The sequence below is a fragment of the Alosa alosa genome, chromosome 12 (assembly GCF_017589495.1).
Source record: "Alosa alosa isolate M-15738 ecotype Scorff River chromosome 12, AALO_Geno_1.1, whole genome shotgun sequence".
Taxonomy (NCBI): Eukaryota; Metazoa; Chordata; class Actinopteri; order Clupeiformes; family Clupeidae; genus Alosa; species Alosa alosa.
In genome coordinates, this window is record NC_063200.1 from 4,710,091 (window position 1) to 4,730,038 (window position 19,948).

At 42.3% G+C, this 19,948-nt stretch overlaps 2 protein-coding genes across 5 annotated transcripts in view; both read left to right on the forward strand.

Moving 5' to 3' along the window:
* The first annotated feature begins 378 nt into the window (after positions 1 to 378).
* On the forward strand, positions 379 to 13,881 carry fybb (FYN binding protein b). Of its 4 annotated transcripts, none has more exons than XM_048259006.1 (19): positions 379 to 534; positions 5,544 to 6,489; positions 7,832 to 7,973; positions 8,434 to 8,504; positions 8,856 to 8,878; positions 9,286 to 9,332; positions 9,589 to 9,712; positions 10,228 to 10,387; positions 10,650 to 10,773; positions 11,075 to 11,094; positions 11,196 to 11,265; positions 11,356 to 11,436; positions 11,878 to 11,918; positions 12,103 to 12,163; positions 12,273 to 12,366; positions 12,498 to 12,660; positions 12,822 to 12,855; positions 13,036 to 13,067; positions 13,263 to 13,881. In XM_048259006.1, exons 1-19 carry the CDS (start codon positions 532 to 534, stop codon positions 13,283 to 13,285), a joined length of 2,259 nt encoding a protein of 752 aa, XP_048114963.1. In that variant the 5' UTR covers positions 379 to 531; the 3' UTR covers positions 13,286 to 13,881. The 4 variants fall into 4 exon arrangements, 3 of the variants coding, with proteins under 3 accessions (XP_048114963.1, XP_048114962.1, XP_048114964.1); XM_048259005.1 differs by lacking the exon at positions 379 to 534 and adding an exon at positions 4,242 to 4,324; XM_048259007.1 differs by lacking the exons at positions 379 to 534; positions 11,356 to 11,436 and adding an exon at positions 4,242 to 4,324.
* A 239-nt stretch (positions 13,882 to 14,120) lies between these two features.
* Positions 14,121 to 19,948, forward strand: part of rictorb (RPTOR independent companion of MTOR, complex 2b) — a 50,948-nt gene continuing 45,120 nt past the window's right edge. The window contains 3 exon segments of the mRNA XM_048258420.1: positions 14,121 to 14,198; positions 14,325 to 14,372; positions 18,820 to 18,917. Of these exon segments, the coding sequence (XP_048114377.1) occupies positions 14,150 to 14,198; positions 14,325 to 14,372; positions 18,820 to 18,917 (195 nt within the window). The 5' untranslated portion in view covers positions 14,121 to 14,149.

Consider the following 19,948-nt stretch of genomic DNA (forward strand, 5'->3'; position numbering starts at 1 on the left):
GAAACAGCTTTTTAGTATCCAAATGAATAACCTACTTTGTGTGCTCTACACCATCTCACTGCTGTGTCTAAAATACTCGTCCTTTTCACTTCACTTGAGTCCTCTTAGTTCCTTAGCACCTCTTACGATGTGTTTATACAACTGCATAGTAATTCATTGTGAATTGCAGTGGTGTCTGTGGGAGCAAGGGAGTCGGGAAACAGCACACAGGCAGGGCTCTTTGCGAGTTCCAAAGAGATGGAAATGGCAGAATGGCAGGCAGGGAATAAGCAAATACGGGAGATGAAGCAACTGATAGAGCTTCCTGTAATGACAGTTCACCACATAGGGGAAGTAGGCAGAGAAGACAGGCAATAAGGTCACTCGCATTCACGTCCATACACTCTCTCTCACACAGACACACACATACACACAAACACACAGCTGCTTACAGAAGGGCTACACAGGCAACACAGTTTCTCGGGTAAAATTGTACATTGGTATCTGTCAGCCCATGTAGAGGCTGGGTAGGATCCTGTGAGCTCTCCCCTCATGGTGAGTACGGCACCTCTATGTTCTTCACAGCTTTTAGCAAGCCATGGATTGTGTGTGTGTGTGTGTGTGTCTATGTGAGTGTGTGCTTCAAACAAGGCTTTTGCTCTAGGCAGATGAGCAATACATGGGTTATTTTACCTTCATCAAATGACCTTTCTTAGTTTGCTGATATGGTGCTGTGGTCTTCACCTTTCCCAGATGACATATCCTCTATAGCCATGATCCATGTCCATGTTATAAAGTGATTCAGACAAAAAAGTCGTAGGGCATTCAGAGTCTCGGTATTTGTTTTACCAGAAACAAACAGGATTTCACAAAAAAGTGTTCATATTCATATGTAATATACTGTGTACCAGAGAGATAACTACTAGTATATTTTGAAGTTGTGTTTTATATGTATGTTTAACTACTATCTGTATGTATCCATTTGTACTCTTTAATGAAATGAGTGAAGATATTATGTCACCTTTTGGTTCCTCAGCATATCATTGACAGTTTAACACATCTGTCTATGTTTTAGAGAACTGCTAGTTTTGGTCTCCTGTTCCCTACCAAATACCACAATGCCAGAATGAACTACAGAGGCTACCATTACAGACAGTGGATTTGTACCATATCTATTCTCTTAATGCGTCTTTTCACATGTTACATCTTGAAGTACCTGTTAAACGTCCTCCTCGATGAAGGCTATTGACCTCCGGTTTCCAAAATATTGTAAATCTCTGGGAGGACAATTGAGGGCCTCTTTGAATAATGGCTGGGAGCATTCTTTGCCATCTTCTGTTTGGTAGCAACTAGCAACATTAAAAATGCAAAGTGCCACTGGAACAGTCACACCACCCAATAAGGGAACTTTTTTGACCCCAATTTGCATGGCATATAAAGGCACCTATTCATTAGTGATATTATTTCCCTGTTAATGCGAGTCAGTCAAACACCTGAAATGTGTAACGCAATGCTTTGTCATTTTGTTTTTGGTGTAGTGATACTGTGGGAGAACACAACTAACAACTTAACAAACCAACTTCCTCTGTGATGACTTCACAAGTCTCATGCTAAACCAGAAAGTGTCACAAAGTTATCAAATGGACAGTCCTGTATTTAGAAGCACAGCAGCCACAGCATGATTAATGACTGTGGCCTTCACCAAAGAGGGGAGAGGTGGGGGTGGGTGGGAGGGTGTTAACGGGCAGCCATTTCTCCCGTTTTCTGTGCTTGGCTGGACTTTGAAATGTCAGCAGCACAGTTAGTTCCTCACTGTTGGACCTCTGACATAAGAATGCTTGTGCTGGGGCCTTATCAGTGTTTCCTGGTGATGGGCCCGCCCTGCCTCAAACAGCCCTTCATCTGAGCTGGGCAGCGCAGACGCACCTGTTGGCGCAGTGTACTATAGTGTTGAGCCATGTGAGAATGTGTTCACATTCTATTGCTGATAAACAGCGTTTGTTTATACCATGACAACATTTGCATGCTCATGCTGGACATTCAGCTGCAGCTTTCAACTGCAGGATTTCTTTATTGACTAATTTCATAAAGTTTCAGCTGTTCAAGTCACATAAAGCAGGAGACCATCTCTCCAGACATATTTATTCTTTTTTCTTTCTTTCTTTCTTTCTTTCTTTCTTTCTTATTCAGTTCACTGTGTATTCAGCCTCCTGGTATAATTTATTTCTTATTTTATTTACAGCCCCAAATCAGAAAACAGAATGTGAATAAAAACAGAATGTAATAACCTGCAAATCTATTAAACTCGTATTTAGTTGCAAAAAGGACACAGACAACATATAACATGTTGAAAATGACAAATTGGACTATTTCATGGAAATATTATGTTCATTTTAAATTTGATACCAGCAACATATGTTTCAAAAAAGTTGGGACAGGCCTGGGTAACATAATCCTGGAAAAGTTGTATAATGATGAAGGAATGTTTCACAACTAGGGTAACTGGCAACACTATTGGGTATGGAAAAGAGCATCACAGAGAGGCAGGGTCTCTTATAAGTAAAGATAGATAGATAGAGATAGATAGATACTTTATTGATCCCCAAGGGGAAATTCAAGATGTAGGGGTATTCATCACTCTGTGTAAACCTCTGTGCACAGCTGATGAAACAATGTAATTTTAATGCTTCTTAACATGAAATTGTGAAGTATTTGGGGAGTTTATCATCTACAGGACATAATATTATTAAAACATTTAGAGAATCCAGAGAAATCTTCGCAAACAAGGGAAAGAGCTGAAAAACAAATTGGATGGCCGTGGTCCTTTGGACCTCAGATGGCACTGCATCAAAACCAGACCTGTTTCCAGACCTGTCATTGTATGGGCTCAGAACAACCACTGAAAACCAAAATTCTAACAGCCAAAACAGCCAAAATTGTATTGAGACATTATACAGAAAATACCGCCGTCTTATCTGGGCCTGATTGTACCTGAGAGGTAACATGGAAAAAGGTGCTGCGGTTAAACTAATCAAAATGTTCCATTCTTTTTGGTAATCATGGACTCATCTGGGCTAAAGAGGAGAGGGCCAATCCAACTATCCAACTTTTTAGTTCTCAGTTCCCAGAAATCTGATATGCTTGCCATATCTATGCGATCACGGGTTCGCGAGTAATTCAAACGAGAGTAATGGGTGCGCAGGTGAACGCAGAGAAGTATAGACTGTAAATATGATGCAATTTGATTTAATTTCATGATTTTTTTTAATTTTCATACTTGATCGTACAGACAAGTGCGTAGTCTCTTTGGAAAGCCCCACTTCTTCTCTGTCATAAAATAAAGGTTTTATCGCGGAGCAATGTAACAGAGAAGAAAGGTGTGTTTTTTGACGCACTTTGCGTCAATCGGGTTCTAAGGGTTAAACAGTATTTCTCCATGGAGGAAGAGTCCAGATGCTAAAATGACCTGTCTGCAGTCCAGATTTGTCAAATTAGGTGCATCATGGAATGAAAAACATGACTAAGAAAACCCCATACTGTTGAGCAACTGAAATCCTATATCGGGGAGTAATGGGACAACATTTCATTCTCCTCAGTTCCTAAACATTAACAGAATTTTGTTAAATGAAGAGGTGAAACAGTCCCTGTCCCGACTTTTTTTTAAACATGTTGCTGGTATCAAATTCAAAATTAACATATTATTTTCCATGAAATAGCCCAAATTTTCATTTTCAACATTTGATATGTTGTCTATTTCCTTTTTGCTGCTAAATATGGGTTTATAAGACTTGTATATTATCACATTCTGTTTTTATTCACATTTTACACAACGGCCCAACTATTTCTGATTTGGGGTTGTATTTAACCAATGCATTTCTTTATTAATCATATACAGAAGTTATAGAGGCGGTAGTGCTATACAGTTTTTGTCTGTTGATTGTTGGTAGGGTTTTTAATTCAGAGAACAAATCTACATTTTGATTAACTATGGTGGCATGTGGGAAATACAAGTGTGTTTGTTATAATATTTATAGGATAATATTTAAAAATCGTACACATTGTTTAAGAAAAGTAGAATTTCATGTGAATTTATTTTAAAGCTGAATGGAATATCCACCCAGTCTGATGCCCTACACTGTGCCTGGGGTTTTCACTTGATAGACAAGGAACAAAGTATGAGACAAGTATTTATTGGCCCAGGCAAAAACTTCCTGTTTTACAAAGTAGGTTGTAGAGACTTCCTGTATACAGACCAGTCATGCGGGGTCCAGAGCAGACAACTGTAGCCTAGATTTACTCTATAGAGTCAGAACTCTTCACATGGACTATGTCAGAAGTAGATAAGGTAAGAATCTTCAGAAGTGTTACTCTTCAAGAGTAATGCATTGCAAAAATCATTGCGGAACAACAATTTTGCGCGAGATAATCTTACTGGACGCAATGTTGACTCTGTGTCAAACATTTACTTTAAGAATTTTCCAGCACATCAAACGCTGAGTTAGACCTGCAGACCACACTCAAACGCATTGCACACACTTTGATCTCACACAGACAAAGACATTGTCCTGCTCTGAAGTGTGAGAAAGGTGATGCTAATTATAACCGATTATGTCAGAGACAGTGGGTCACAGAGGGGAAAATCTTAAGATATTACTACTATGTTACAGGTACTATGTTATTGTTTACAAAACAACTTGTCACTTAATAATTCATTTCTTGGTTCTCTGTGTCATGGTTCTCTACCCTGGAAATCCAGAGTTCTCGCGAAAGCACAAATTGAATTTTCTCTGCGAGACACTCTGGCAATGAGTAACGATGCACGTTACTTTTACTCCTTGCATCGCGAGGAACCAATCACATCGGTGTATCTGATATAGGCGGGTTTAACAGATGACGACAGCGCTGCAACGAATCAGTCAGTAAACATTGGTCGTAGTGTTATCCAATTGTGTGCAGTGAAATTTTCAAATGCATACTTGGTGACGCTCCTCAAGTTGGGCCATTTTCATTATTCGTGGCCAGACCCTTAATCTTTCTAGATTACTAGGGTCTGGATTTTCCAGGCTAATGGTTCTCAATTATACTATACTACAAAGTTTATTTTCATGGTACTAACCACATAAGGCCCATTCACACCAAGAACGATAACAATAACTATAACTATAACCATAACGATAAAAGCGTTCACACTGAACAACGATAAACAAAGTCTCTCATTGTGTTAATAAATGTGAGGGCTAAAATTCGATGGGTTCTGATTGGCTATTAGCATTTTATCGTTTGTGCTCTGAAAGTGATCCCCAACGATATCGTTCTTCATAATCGTTTTAGATTATAGTTTATGCGTGAACGTCGTCATTCATATTAACGAGAACGATATTTATTTATAGTTATCGTTATCGTTATCGTTTTTGGTGTGAATGGGCCTTTATTACTGAACTGTCAAGTGAAGTGCTAGTGCTACTGTCATAGTGTAGAGCAACACGGACACTGACCACAAGTCAACCACTCACACCTCTTGCTCACTCTTTTGTTGTTTTGTTTGTTTGTCTATATGTCATCAGGACAACAAGACAGATGTGAGGGCCATAATGGCTCGCTTCAACACAGGGACGTCCCCCGGTGACAGTGACGGTAAACCAGCGCCTGGGAGTCGGCCAAAAGTCCCCGTGCACCCCACGGTATCGTCGGGGCCCCCCATCAATGCTAAGAAACCGGTGCTGGAGGGCAGCCTGTCGGGCAGTGCGGCTTCCTCCACCACGGTGCCCAAGCCCAACTTCCTGAAAAGCACGGCGTCCACCAGCAGCGCCCCGGAGATGCGCGAGTCGCCCAGGCCCAAAGCACTGGCCAGCCGCTTTGAGGCGCCCCAGGAGAACACCAGTGCCAAGCCGAGCTTCGTCAAACAGTTTCCTCCCAGGCCCAAGCCTGGCGACGGCTTCCAGGACAGTGAGCCAAAGAGCCCCTTCCACAAGCAGCCTCTGCAGAAGCCGCCACTGGGTATAGCAGCAACAACAATGGTGGCTGACCACAAGCCGCCGACGCCGAAGCCTCCCCCTGCAGTCACTAAGCCACCATGGCTCAAAGACACCCTCAAGTCCGAGGACAGCGGCGCCACCCCGAGCCCACCAAAACTACTCCTCACACAAAAGCCCAAGAGCAGCCTCAATCAGTTCCGGCAGCAATCAGAGGGCTCTGGACCGCCAAAGCCCTTGGGAGTGCGCGCTGCTCAGAACATGTTCAACAGGGGGGAAGCCAAGGTGGAGGATGGGGGGATTGGTGAATCAGCAGTCGGTTCCAAACCCAAACCCCCTCTCACCATCCAGAAACCAGCCCTCACCAAGAAGCCGAGTGGCCCTGGGGGGCTGCTAGTCAGCGATGATCCCTCAGCCCCCAAAAGGAACCCTTTGCCCAATATTTTCGCCCTAGGGAGTGCCCCGGCTAAACCCAACAGACCCCCAAATGTCAACCTGGACAAGTTCAGTAACGGCATGGCAGTGCCCATGGCGGAGGGTAAGTTCTAAAAACATTCTACAAATGTTACACCACATGATTATTCTCATGATGAAAAAAACAGTAGCTCAACCATTCACACATTAGCTTCAATGCAGAAAAGATTAATGCAAATAAACTCATAATTAACTGAAAGAATGAAAGCATTAAGGATTTTTGGTCTCTTGCTAAACAGACTATCTAAGAGGCATGTAAAATGCCAAAAACTTCACAGATGAGACTGTTTTTGGCAATTTAACACGGTGGTCTGCCCTGCTTTGCTCAATGGCCGGGACAACTATTGGGATGATAAATTGGGAATTTATCTATTCTTCAAGTGACCTTATATATACCTTATATATAGCATTATAATTTAGAAGACTATACCAAAAATAGTAAAAAGTTTCCTCAAAAAGTGGTATATTGCATACTACATACTGCTGCTTTCAGGCAATTAGGTAATTTGCATCTTTCTTAAACAAACCAAAGCCAACCAGAATTTGTATCTGTGCTGCTGAAGTCATTTATACCCTGGATTTCATTTTCAGTGTCAAACTACCCCCATCCCCCACCCCCCGGACATCACACCACTGGTGTTTGTGGTTCTTTGACTTACTGCTTCTCTCTTGTTGACATATATTTTGCAGGTGTGACTCTGCACTGTGTAGACTCAATGCATTACTTGCTTCTTTTTCGAGCGATGACATCCTGAGTGAAAAGAAATGGGATAGTTGACAGGCTTAGTGTGTACAATCGCTCGGTTGTCAACATTTCAGAATTTTATGCAGAAAGAGAAATGCTGAGCAAGAGGGGGTGAAATAGCCCAACTTCCTGTATCAACACATTCAACTTCCCATTCAGGTTTCTCCTTTTTCTGTTTGCTGAAGTTTACTGAGAAAAAATCGAGAAGCTTTTCACTAAATGGGAACCAACATGGAGGAAAGGTTTCATTTTAGGGCCCTGGCACTTTGCTGAGACTAAAAAACTAAAAAAAAAAAACGAAACCTGAACAAACACCTGCTTCAACCTATGACAGCTGTTACATGACATTAATAACTATGCGTCAAGTCTCTGTACCATAATTCTTGATTTGTTGAATCAAGGAAGTTTTGCCCAAAGAATACAGTATGGTATGGGCCCTAATTTGAACGCAAAGTGCAAAGTCTTTTAACTAAAGCTATATTTCAATAACAAGGCAAAATCTATTTGTTACTTTAATACCATGACAAAGGTTGTCATCAGTGGGTTAAGTCAGTGTTCCCACATGCCACACAACAGCTTTACTAAAACACTAACACAAACACTAACACAACAACAGATACTTTCCTTGTTGCCTGACTTATTGCGCTTTGCACACTATCAGAAATCCGCCCTCCGGCTCCTGTGCTCAAGAAAAGCGGCCCCCCTCCTCCACCGGCTGCCCACCCCAGCAGCCAGGCCACCTCCTCTGGGCCAACACCCCCTGCCCTTCCCCCCTGTCTGCCCCCAAGACCTCCAGGAGCCATGTGAGTAGCCAGCAGTGCTGGCCACTGGGGCTAGAGGGAGTGGCCTCAGCAGCAGTTATGCAGTTGGTCATAATAATCTGATGTTTGAGATTAGTTTAACTGGTCAGTTTTGGATCGAGTTTGAAACTTTACAGTGTTTGTTTCTTTCGCAGTTGAAAAAATAGTTGAGACATGTCTAGTTTTAACTGCTGAGTGGATAAAGGGTTAGGGTTAATAATAATAATGATATATTTTTTATGGATTCACATGACTTATGGTATCTTCAGTGCACAGATAAATAACTGTTAGGTCAGAATCTGACCATCTGTACAATTGCCATCTGCCAGCTGTGTAACCTCCAACTTATGTGTGGAGTCTACTTTGTTTTCCATATTTACACACAAATGTTGTAATGCCATATGGCCACTCATAAAATGTGACATTACTTCAAATAAGCTGTTACCACACTATTCACGTGCAGAACACAGCCTGGGTCAGATGACAACTATGATGATCTTGGGTCCATGAATCCCCCACCACTCCCAGCTGGAGGTGATCTCCCTTTTTTCTGGAACATGCTAACTGTGATCCTGAGCCTAGTGATTACTATCATCCCTACAGTATATCCTCAGTTTAAGCATTGCATTTCATTGTTTCACTTTTTTTGTGACATTTATAGATAAATCAAATGAAATTTATTGTAATCTGAAAGTGAAATGTAAAATCAAATGTGATTTATTTGAAAGGCCTTTAAATCAGAACTATATATAACGTATAAAATTGGGCCAAGGAAGTCCCCAAAAAGCACCATGCCTTACTGTGCAAGACTAGGTTAAATGAAGACAACTAAACTGGACATCTGAAAGGGCAAGTTTAGCTTACATTGTGTCTTTCTTCCTGCAGGACACCCGGGTCAAAGACATGAGGTAAGACAGAGACCAGTGTAGCCTACTCTGACGGGAACTTGTTAATGTCTTAATTCAGTACACCACAAACTCTGTGGGGAATTTCTTACTTTAGTGTGGCTGACACAAGGGTTTAAAAAAGGATTTTATCGTATGTAGATCCTGTTCTGATGTAAAGGTCTTCTTGTACTACCCCTGCACTGGTAGTTTTTAAGGAAAATAGTTTACCAACTATAAATTCACTCATTTCCCTTTAGTGTTGTGTAACACGTTTTAATGGTCTATATTACTTTCACTTTCACTTAATAACAATGTTGCTTTTTCATTTTCTGTGTTGTTACTTTCGCTATGTTTTGTTACTTTCCAACTATTTTATCATCCATAATATGACAGTGTAACCTCTTCTCTGTGACTTTCTCTTTGAGCAGGACAGTGAAAGTGAGGAGGAGATGTATGAGGATCTTGATGACAAATGGTAGGTCATTTTCTCCATGGGGTTTCAAGGCAAAAAGGAAGTGTACTATGAAAATAACTATTGCCAAATGCTGCCATCTGTTGGGCACAATGTGTGTAATGTATTTCAGAATTAATCAAACTGCTGTGTCAGAGATTAAATATTCAACATTTGATTTAGTGATAATTACACAGATATTTTATATTCAGAGAGGTCAAAGTGCTCCTGAGAGACAATACAAACCCTAGTGGCAACTGGTTTTCCCTCTTCTTTACAGGGTGCAAATGGAAAAGGAACAAGAAAAGAAGAAAGAGAAGGAGGATAAGAAACGAATTGAACAAGAAAAGAAAGAACAGAAAGAGCGTGAACGAAAAGAAAGCGATGCTAGGAAGAAATTCAAGGTGAATTAGTAGAGCAGACGTGTGCTTGGGCTGCCATTTGCAATGAGGCCAATATGCACCATTTCCATATAGCACAAGACAAAGAGCCCCTTCCACAGGCATCCAAACAAACAAGCTAAATATTTCGGTTACACTTTACTTGACAGTATTGACATAAGAGTGACATGACACTGTCATGAACCTGTCATGAACGTGTCATAAACAAGTCATAAACGTTTATGACATAACGTTATTAAGTGACATTCGGTTTTTGTCATAACAAGTTAAGGTTAGGGTTAGGATTAGGGCTAGGTTGAGGGTTACAGTTAGGGTTAGGATTAGGGTTAGGGTTCATGTGTCATGACAGTGTCATGTGTTCATGATAGTGTCATGTCACTCTTATGTCAATACTGTCAAGTAAAATGTAAATATTTCTTTGTGTAACAAGCTCCTTGGAAACTAGTGCAGCTATGTATATATAATTGTGTCTTTTATGTGTTGCTTTGATACATTTTTTCTGTCTTTGTGTGATACAGCTGACAGGTCCGGTGCAAATCATCCATAAAGCCAAAGCAAGAGTAGACTGCAAAGGTGGAAAGACTGAGCTCACCTTGAAGCAGGGAGAATCCATCGACATCATCCGCATTGGGGACAATCCTGAAGGCCGTTGGCTTGCCAGGAGTCAAGATGGCTCCTGTGAGTGTCCATCAGTACAGAGGGCGTAGGGGGCATGGTGGGGAAAGTGTCCAACTGTCCATAGAAAGATATGCGAACGGTCACGAAAACAAAACACCAAGACCCAACAAAATGTGCACACATCCAAAGCACACACACATCCATAAGGCTGATATGTAAACCTTATATCCTATAACCTTATAACCGTATACCTTATCGACTTGACTTGATCTGTGAAATCATCGTAAAGGTACTAACCATTCTCTTCTACTTTATACTGCAGATGGCTATGTGAGAACAGATTCAGTGGACATTGACTTCCAGAGTTTAAAACAAATTCCTGGTCAAATGATTGATGATGATCCAGAGGTGTATGATGACATTGGCGCACAGCATGACACTGGCAGGTAAAGAGGCACATACAAATAGACTATGGAACTCTGCACAAAACAAACTGGTTCAATACCAGTAACTGCTTCAAGGCAGATGATGCATAGTGTGGGGGGTCTAGAATATGTACTGTAATAGTGCCTAAATTAGGGCTGCACAATTAATCGCAATATCTGTCAGAAATCTGTTTGACATCTGTTCCAAAATGGTGCAGCCCTAGAATAAATTCAATAAAAGAAATTAATGAAATGAAGTCATGCAAGTGAAATTGGATGAAAAAGGATGTAAAAAGTGAAAGATCTTTGTTTTCCTTTTCAGTGGAATCAATGGTCAAGGAGGTGAGTGCAAGACTTGCATTTAGTAAAATGACCTGCAGGTAAAACTTCCAGTAAAATATGTTATATCATGAAATATTAATGTGACTCTTGTTCTTCTCAAGTCATCTTACCACCTCCACCTGGAGAAGATGGGGAAATATATGACGATTTGGATGATCCCAGTTTTATTAGGTGAGAGCATTTATGTTAGTGTGTGTGTGTGTGTGTGTGTTTGTGTCATGTGGATAATTCTTCTAACTCCACCAACATCCTCTTCTGAAGCCCTGATCCACAGGACGTCAAGTCCCCTCCCAAGCGCGGTTTCCTTCAGATGTTCTTCAGAGCCCCAGGCCATAATACTGAGTAATATCCACAGTAGTAAGATGGATCAGGACGATATACAGTTACTAATTTCTAACCCCTTGCCTCTAATATTAACTATCCTAATTATTCATTGAAAAGTACTAATTCCAATTCACCAATCAATGAATAATTAACTACCCATAAATACTGAGGCTAATCAACTGTGCATGAGACGTTATGTTTTTTTTCTCTAATCCCTGACTTTAATGAATAATTGTTTTATTAGGTTAAGATATATTTTATGTGGAACCAGTGCCTGGTTTTCTCCAGTTATGCAATTGTTTCCTAACACAATGCATGATTTTACCTATTGAATATCACAATATATCTGCATGACATGTTCAAACAATCAAACCATCAGACTCCACGTTCGATTGATATCCTGGACAGGTTTGATATTGGTGACATTAAATCATGATTTCCCCTTTTGGTATTTTTCAGTGTGCCGCCTCCTCCACAGTTTACCCCAGATGTCAACGCCGGTAATTTCTCTTTCCCACCTTTTACTCATGTCTGTCTTTCACCCATAACAGGGTCCTAATTTAAATGCAGGCAAAGTGCAAAGTCTAAAGTGTAACTAAAGTTAATTTAATAATGTGGCAAAATGTATTTGATAACAAATGAAGGACTTTTCCTCCCCTCTGTCTTTCTCCTCATCAACCCTAGACGAGGAGATTTATGATGATGTGGACTCACAAGGCTTCCCTCCCCCTCCTCCCATCAGCAGGTCAGTGCATCTCTTAACTGCAAATATGTATATGCATACTGTCTTTGTGTGTGTGTGTGTGTGTGTGTGTGTGTTCTCCTTCAATATCATTCATTATTGTTTCTGTCAGTTTGCCTAAATTTAAGCCGAAGAATGAAGACAAGGATCCCAAGAAGCAGAAGAAATTAGAAAAGGAGGAAAAGGATTTCAGGAAGAAGTTCAAAGTAAGTATGTTTGAGCTGAAACACACAGACACTTAGTTTTTAGCAGTCAGTGATGTGGGGCCTGTGTGTGTCATATCACTTCAAGATGGAGCACATTACACAATCAAAAATGTTTCCATTTCTGCTTGCAGTTTGAGGGTGATATCAACACTCTCTACCAAGTGAGCATCCTCCCCTCCCTGTCTTGCAAAAAGTGGGGAGGCAAGGACTTGCCTTTAACACCTGGAGAAACCCTGGATGTCATCATAAAAGCTCAGGACAATAAACTTGTTTGTAGGAACTCAGAGGGCAAGTGTAAGTAGAGATATTATCACATTTTATCTCATATTACCAACTTAGCAATTTATCTCTTATATATTTGTGACTCTTTGCCATTGTGGAATAATAAAGTTCACCTTGACCTTGATCTTTATGTGCATGTGTTTTTTTGTTTGTTTGTTTGTTTGTTTTTGCAGTTGGATACGTTTCAGTCAGCCATATTGTTGTAGAGTAAGTGCCACGCAAAGCCGCCTTCATTTTTAATGATAGGGCACATGCACATTGAAATACTATCTGTTTTCACACACACACACACACACACACACACACACACACACACACACACTCATACACACAGAAAGAGATTTGATACAAAATAATTTAACTATTTTTTTCTATTTTGCTACACAGAGATGCTGATATTTATGATGACATTGGGGATGGTACGTTTGAACTGTCTAGTTAAATACAAATGTGATGTAGGCCTATTTCATGATAGTGACAGCTATACATATTTCTGTCAAATTTTAAATAATACTGTTATTAACAAGTCAATTTTAGGTTTCACTACTACAGTTAATAGGCCAATTAGTCAACTTACTGACCTGCCTTGCACGCTCTTTCTCATTCATTTCCAGAGTGTATCTATGACAATGACTAATGGACACCATGTTGTGCCAGAGTGCATGCATCCACTCAAGAGTTCAGCTATGTTTTTTTTTTTTTTACTATTTGCGCTGTGCTTATTTATTGGTTGTGTCTAACAAAATAATTGTTTGTCATTTTGTATCATTTGTCCAATGAGGGTCACAGTGAAGGGTCGATGTACTGTATTTTTAAATAACATATTTTTTCTTGTTCATTCTGTGGTTTGGGACAGGCCTACTTAGCTTATTTTTCTATGACAAGGCTACCTGTAAAATGTAGGCTATAGTGAATTCATGTTGTGTCAGTGGTCTAAATGAGGGTTTTACTATTTGAAGACCTGCACCTTTTGATGAAATCAAACCATTTATTTGCATGTAAAAAATCGACATTGGCATAGGCATTATACATTACAAATGTAATTATTACACACCATAGGCCTACTCTTTAAATGCCTTTCTTCACAGAGTTGGCCCTGACGTTTGCTATGTGTAGCCTAAGCAACTACTGAACAGGGCATCTTTTGCAAACAGTATTTGCATTTGCCTTCTCTTGTATTAACTTGTACAATGTCGTTTTAAAGATTAAATAAAATAAACTGTCTTTAATTGACCTTGCAGATAAGTCTACTATTTCCTTTATACAAATCAGCTTTGACACAGTAAGCTACCTGTGGCCTGGCCTTTAGCATGAGGTCACGTAAAGCTACAGTTTGATTGTGCTGATACAGAATTCTTTGACACGTGTAAAAAGGACACACACTCACCTCCACTTCTGCAAAATGGCAACAACAGCACTGAACCAGTCGATGGGTGGGTGGGCGGGGGATCCTCTCGCGACAATTTCCGTTGTTTCCGGTGTTGTGAATGTGTCTGGAAAGATGGCGGTCAGCATCCGAGGCCGTCCTATCCGGAGTATACGGATGCGAGGTAAGACAGATCGGTTTCCATGAGCCACGGGAATCTGTGACTACTGAAAAAATGATGCTTTGTTATTGTGCTTTGTTAGAGCCAAAACGAATTTGGCAAATCATGATGTGTGGTTTGCATTGGCAGGACGGAATGACAGCGGGGAGGAAAACGTACCGCTCGATCTCACCAGAGGTAAGGGAGAGAGACAGAAGGAGGGCAACAACTTGTCTAGTAGGCCTACTTGTGAGCTAGCTGAATGATATTATTGAAGTGCGTGTTCATAACTGAAAAATATATAATTGAAACTGAATACATTTAACGTATGGGAAACATTTATATAAAAAGGCGTGGCCCAGCAGAATGTATTACAATGTGAACACTGTTCTCTTTGTGTCGGGTGGTTTCCTTAATGTTTATCTCAAGACAAGCCACATAACATCTGCTACCTGTAAAGCTAACGCGTGTTAGCTTTAAAGAGATGTTAATGTCCAGAAGTTGATGTGAAGTGTGCATGAAAAAAGAATGCCAACCAGAGATTATATTCTGCATGGTGTGCGTGCGTGCATGCCCATCACCTTTTCTCTGAAGCCGTGGTGCACGCACGTTTGTACAAAGTAGTCAGCATAGCAAACAAAAATATGGGTTGTTAGTTCAGACTATTGTTACTATCACGAGCGACTGCATGAGTTGCAGTTGACAGCAAATACAAGAGTCTGCGCACTTGTTTTGTGACACCCAAATAGGATGGGCATTCCTTTGGTGTAAACACGGACACAGTAGCCTAACGTTAGCGTGTTTGCAACGGGGTAGGGCCGCGCCAGCATTAGTTCCCCGCCGCCAGGGTCAATGCGGGTGGACTGCAAGATCGATAATGGAATACAAATCACAATGGAAACATCAACAATTAACTTAGACAGTCAACTCTTTATGGATTAGCCCAGTTGGGTGTCTGTCTGGCCTAATCATGAATAGAATGGCTGTGAGCACACAGCGCTGTGTCGTGCAGAACGTCCTTTTTGTTTATAGTTTGCCCATTGCCCTCTGAGTGGCCTGCCATCCATCCCACATCTTTCATATGATGTGTTTCAGTAGTCTTGACTCCTCTAGTGCAAGTGGTGTTGTGTTCTGTAGAGGAAGGGCGTGGGGAGGTTGAAGTCGAAGAGGAATGCACAGTCCAGTCCAGTGAATGGAGACACTGCAACAAGAAAGACGTGCACAAATTGAGTTGGCAGGGGAATGCGTCTGAGTCAGCTGTGTTGATGAAGATTGCGTCTCTCATGCTTTCTGGTGCCGGAATGCACGATAACAGCCTGTCCACTGCTAACCCCTTCCTCCTCCCAGCCCCCTGGCTACAGGAAGATGTTGATGATCACATCACGTTACAGGAAAGGAAAGACTATACACATCAATACACGTGCAGAAATTGTGTTCTTTGTTTTTCACTTGAGCAGTGTCAGTCTGAGTCTTGATGTGGTCGTAGTTTTGCATGAGTAACATTAAGTAATGGCCCAGAATCAACGTGGCTGTGTTAAGCAGCAGATCACCTTTGGCCTTTGTCTTGGCAGGGTTGACCCATGATCTTTGCGTAATTGGTGAACTGTGCTGGACTTGAAATGACTCACACATCCTGTTTACCAGTTCTTGACAGAACTGTCAAGATGAACACTGAAACAATAGCCCCACGCTCCAATCTCTGTAGGAGAGCATGGTCACTTGGCATTGAATGTCTCATACAATCCAGCTGCTTGAACCTCGTTGTGTGTTGACAGCCAAATATGAGTCACTTTCTCTCTGTGCGTGGCCGTTTGGAGCACAGTTGTTGCTTTTGGATTAGGTGTGAGTGTGTTGACAGTGCTTTGTTCAGTGTTTGAGAATCGTTGGTACTACTCTGAAGTTGGTTCTTCAGAATGGAGGTGCCTTTATTTAGCTGCCCTGATCCATACTGTTGTTGTTTCCAGTTTTGTAAGCTTAGTTCTAATGTGACGTTGTCACGCTCACAGGGCCCCTGTAAGAACACACTGGGGAGTTGAAGTTTGGAAAGTATTGGAAGTATATGGGTCTTTAAAGTAAGGAAGGTGCATGAATAATCAACTGGTCAAAGTGATGGTTCTCTGGGAAAAATCCTAGAAATCCACCTAACTGGTCAAAAGAACACTCCACTTAAAGGTGAACAGTTTTCTGGAGAGAGAGTGAGAGTGTGTAACTAGTTCTGTGTAACTAGTTTATGACCAGGGTAATTGGGGGCATCTGATCAACTTGACTGTGCACTGTTGTTTGTGTTGGCTGGCCACTGTGAGGCGCATTACTGAGTGTCTCCCCTACAACAAAGGCCAGTTCAGTCCCCCCCCCCCAATCCCCGACAAAAGGCCCGGCTGGTCAGACAGAGTATAGGGGAGAGATCCTCGTTCCACGTGGTGACATCACTGCATCCTCTCTGTCTCCCTGCAGAGCTGGCCCGGGTCCAGGCAGGAAGCGGCAAGCGAGAGGAGGGGAGGGGACTGTTGACCCCACTTCACCTCTCCTCTCCTTCACTCCATTCACAAAGTCATGCAAGCAACACGCAGCCTGCTTCCGCTTCTGGGTTCAGTGCACCAGAGACACACACACACACACACACACACACACAAAACATGAATCTACTGTTTCCGTTTGAAGATGATCAAAGAAAGACCCTGAGGGGTATTAAATGAACTTGCGAAGCCCAAAGCTTTAGTGTGTGTGTGTGTGTGTGTGTGTGTGTGTGTGTGTGTGTGTGTGTGTGTGTGTGTGTTTGGGGGGGCGAGGTGCATAGAAGGATAAGGCTACTGTAATTGTGTTGCCTCTGTTGCTTACGTCTCCTTCGCGCCTTCCAGGGCTGGTTTGCGTTGGGCTTCTTTGAAACAAGAGCTACCCCATATTTCCTCTGGAACCTGAGGGAAGCGTTGCACAATTTCCCCGAACCATACATAGACTCGCCGACCTAATTGCATGCGCCTTTGTTGTGCTGGAGCCACTTCTGTTCTGTATAGGGCCTTCACCTAAGACGGGTCCATGTTTCACTGCCCTGCACTGATGCACTAAGAAAGATTATGAATCAGGAGACGTCTGCTTTCTGATGTCCGGCTTGCTAGCTCTCATGCTTTTTCAGACAGTCTCAACGCCAATGAACATCATCTTTTCGGCTCTTTCCATTGACACCAGTGCAAGTCATGCAAACGTTTCAGCAGGCACAACTCCACCTCTTACAAGGTCAACAGTAAGTTCTGGCAAAGTCCTTTTAGGCAAGTCCCTCCACTCGGCGGCCATTTGACAACGCTTTTTGGGCACTCGTCGGGCATCCATTTCGGCAGAAATGCGCGGCGTCGCAAAGGCTTCCGCGACACCAATCTTGCTCCAGCGGCGAGATCACAACACATGATTGGCACGATGTCTTCACAACACACCATATGATTGGCTCAATGTATTCACATGTCGACGTTTTGCCGAGGAAGGGGTGGGATATGTGTAGACAACGGCCATATTGGCGTGACAAACTAGCCCCATGCATTTCTATGGAGTATTTTTTGAGTGCTGTGTCTCCACATTAGAAGGTCTCTGGTTCTGGTGACCCATGTGATCATGACACACAAGCACACAGGAGCTGACCTCCTCCCCTGTGCTGTGCATCCTCCCTGATGAGGATGATAGTGGTGGTAGTGATGATGAGGATGATGATTGACGGATGGCGTGTGACTAACAGCTCAGCTGCTGTTTTCCACTGACCATTCCAGTGACCAGTTCCCAGAGGGGAAAAACATCTCAGACCAAAGTCAGATCCAAAGGTCAGATGGAACGGCTGAGGATTATTTTTATCCTCCCATCAGTAATTTGTTATTGAAATAGTGACATTTTTCTATGCCTGGAGGCTCGTTACTATTTTGAGTGTTTGTTCTTGGGTGCACATTAATTGTTTTATCATCGCAAAAATGGGATTATATTGACAAATCTACTGGCACAATAGACTTCCACTACCCAGCATCACAATGCAGTCAGGTGTTTAACACAATGGGAAGTGTGTTTAATGTTACACTGTGCTGTATACTAACTGGGACTTGTGCATTTTGTGCATGTACATCTGAATTGAGATTGTCTTGTGTTTTTTTTTTTTTGGGGGGGCAGCATCAGCAGAGTGCAACCTACCCATTATGTTCACATAAATAGGCATGGCTAAGCAGCGTGCTGTCTTGTGATGTGTTGTCTGGTGTCATTTAATACACTTGTGTCCCTTGCTAAGAGCTCCTTTTTAGTTCCTGTGCTTGTTGTTTCATTGGTAGCTAGGCCTGCTCACTGGCTGAAAGGGCTGCTGTTTTGACATGGTGCTCTTATCAAAGCAGAGATGGTGGGAAAGTGACAGAGAGGCACCAAATTCATTAGGATTCTAGAAACATCCACCATTCCTCTCACTGTCAAAATACATGATACATCTCTGTGTATATTCTGCAACTTGTGCTGAAGAGAGCAGAATGCTACAATAGACTCCTGCAAACAAACATACCATTTTTGAATGCTGTTTATAAAGAGAGGCCATTTTATTTGGGATGCTTATAGAAAGTGTTCTGTGTCTTTTTTTTTCCAGCCATGACCAGTGTTTAATCTCCATTTCTCTCTTTTGCGCTTCCAGACCCCGCCGACAACCTGCGCGAAATCCTTCAGAATGTGGCGAAGCAGCAAGGCGTCTCCAACATGCGGAAACTGGGCCACCTAAACAACTTCATCAAGGTCTGTCTGTTCTGCAGAGGCACAGAAACACTGTCTGTTCTGCAGAGGCACAGAAACACTGTCTGTTCTGTAAAGACATAGAAACACTTTCTGTTCTGCAGAGGCATAGAAACACTGGCTCAAGGTTCATGTGAGACAACTGAAATAAATAGCCTTTTTTCCCATGTCTCAAAGAAGGAGTCCCTGAACTCCTTGAGTTCCAGTTCTTCTAGTGCTGTGTGTGTGTGTGTGTGTGTGTGTGTGTGTGTGTGTGTGTGTGTGTGTGTGTGTGAGAGAGAGAGAGAGAGAGACTAGGGAGCGCCTCAAGGGCCAGAAACCAGGCCATTTTCGGAGCGGTCCTCAGGAGAGCGTTTTCTTGGTGCAGTGTGAGCACTGCACCAAAATATCACCCTCCCACCCCCCCACCACTCTCCACAGTGCCCCTCACCAAGAGAGCTGAGCATCAAGCTTTTTATGTAATCATGTTCCTCTCCTCTCATTCCAAATATTTCATTGATGCTTGTGGGGGTTTGAGTGTGGGGAGGGTGGTTTTTCGGGTGGTTATATCACACTATGGAGCGAAGAGAGAGAGAGAGAAAAAGACGATTAATCCACTCGCCTCGCTCCCAGGAGCGTACAACTGTAGTGTGCACTGCGCCACTGCTGAGATTCTCGCTATGCTAACGTGATCTGCGATCTCTTGGCTAAGGCCATGGCTGAGAGGCTGGGTAAACAGATGCATTATGGGTTCATGTTGGCCCTGTAAGTAAAGGGTGATTTAACTGGTGTGAGAGGAGATGATGCGGGGCTCTCTCTCTCTCTCTCTCTCTCTCTCTCTCTCTCTCTCTCTCTCTCTCTCTCTCTCTCTCAGGGTCCTTCGATGATTGTGAGTGTGAGATTGCAAAGGTGTTTTTGAAAGGGCAAGGAAATAGCCCTGGAAACTTCCACGTGTGCATCAGTGTAGAATGAACGCGTGTCTCATTTGCACTGCCACACATGAGGAGGTAGAGGTGAGCGAGGGAGAGGGAGGTCCTGCTCAGGTCACTGAGCAC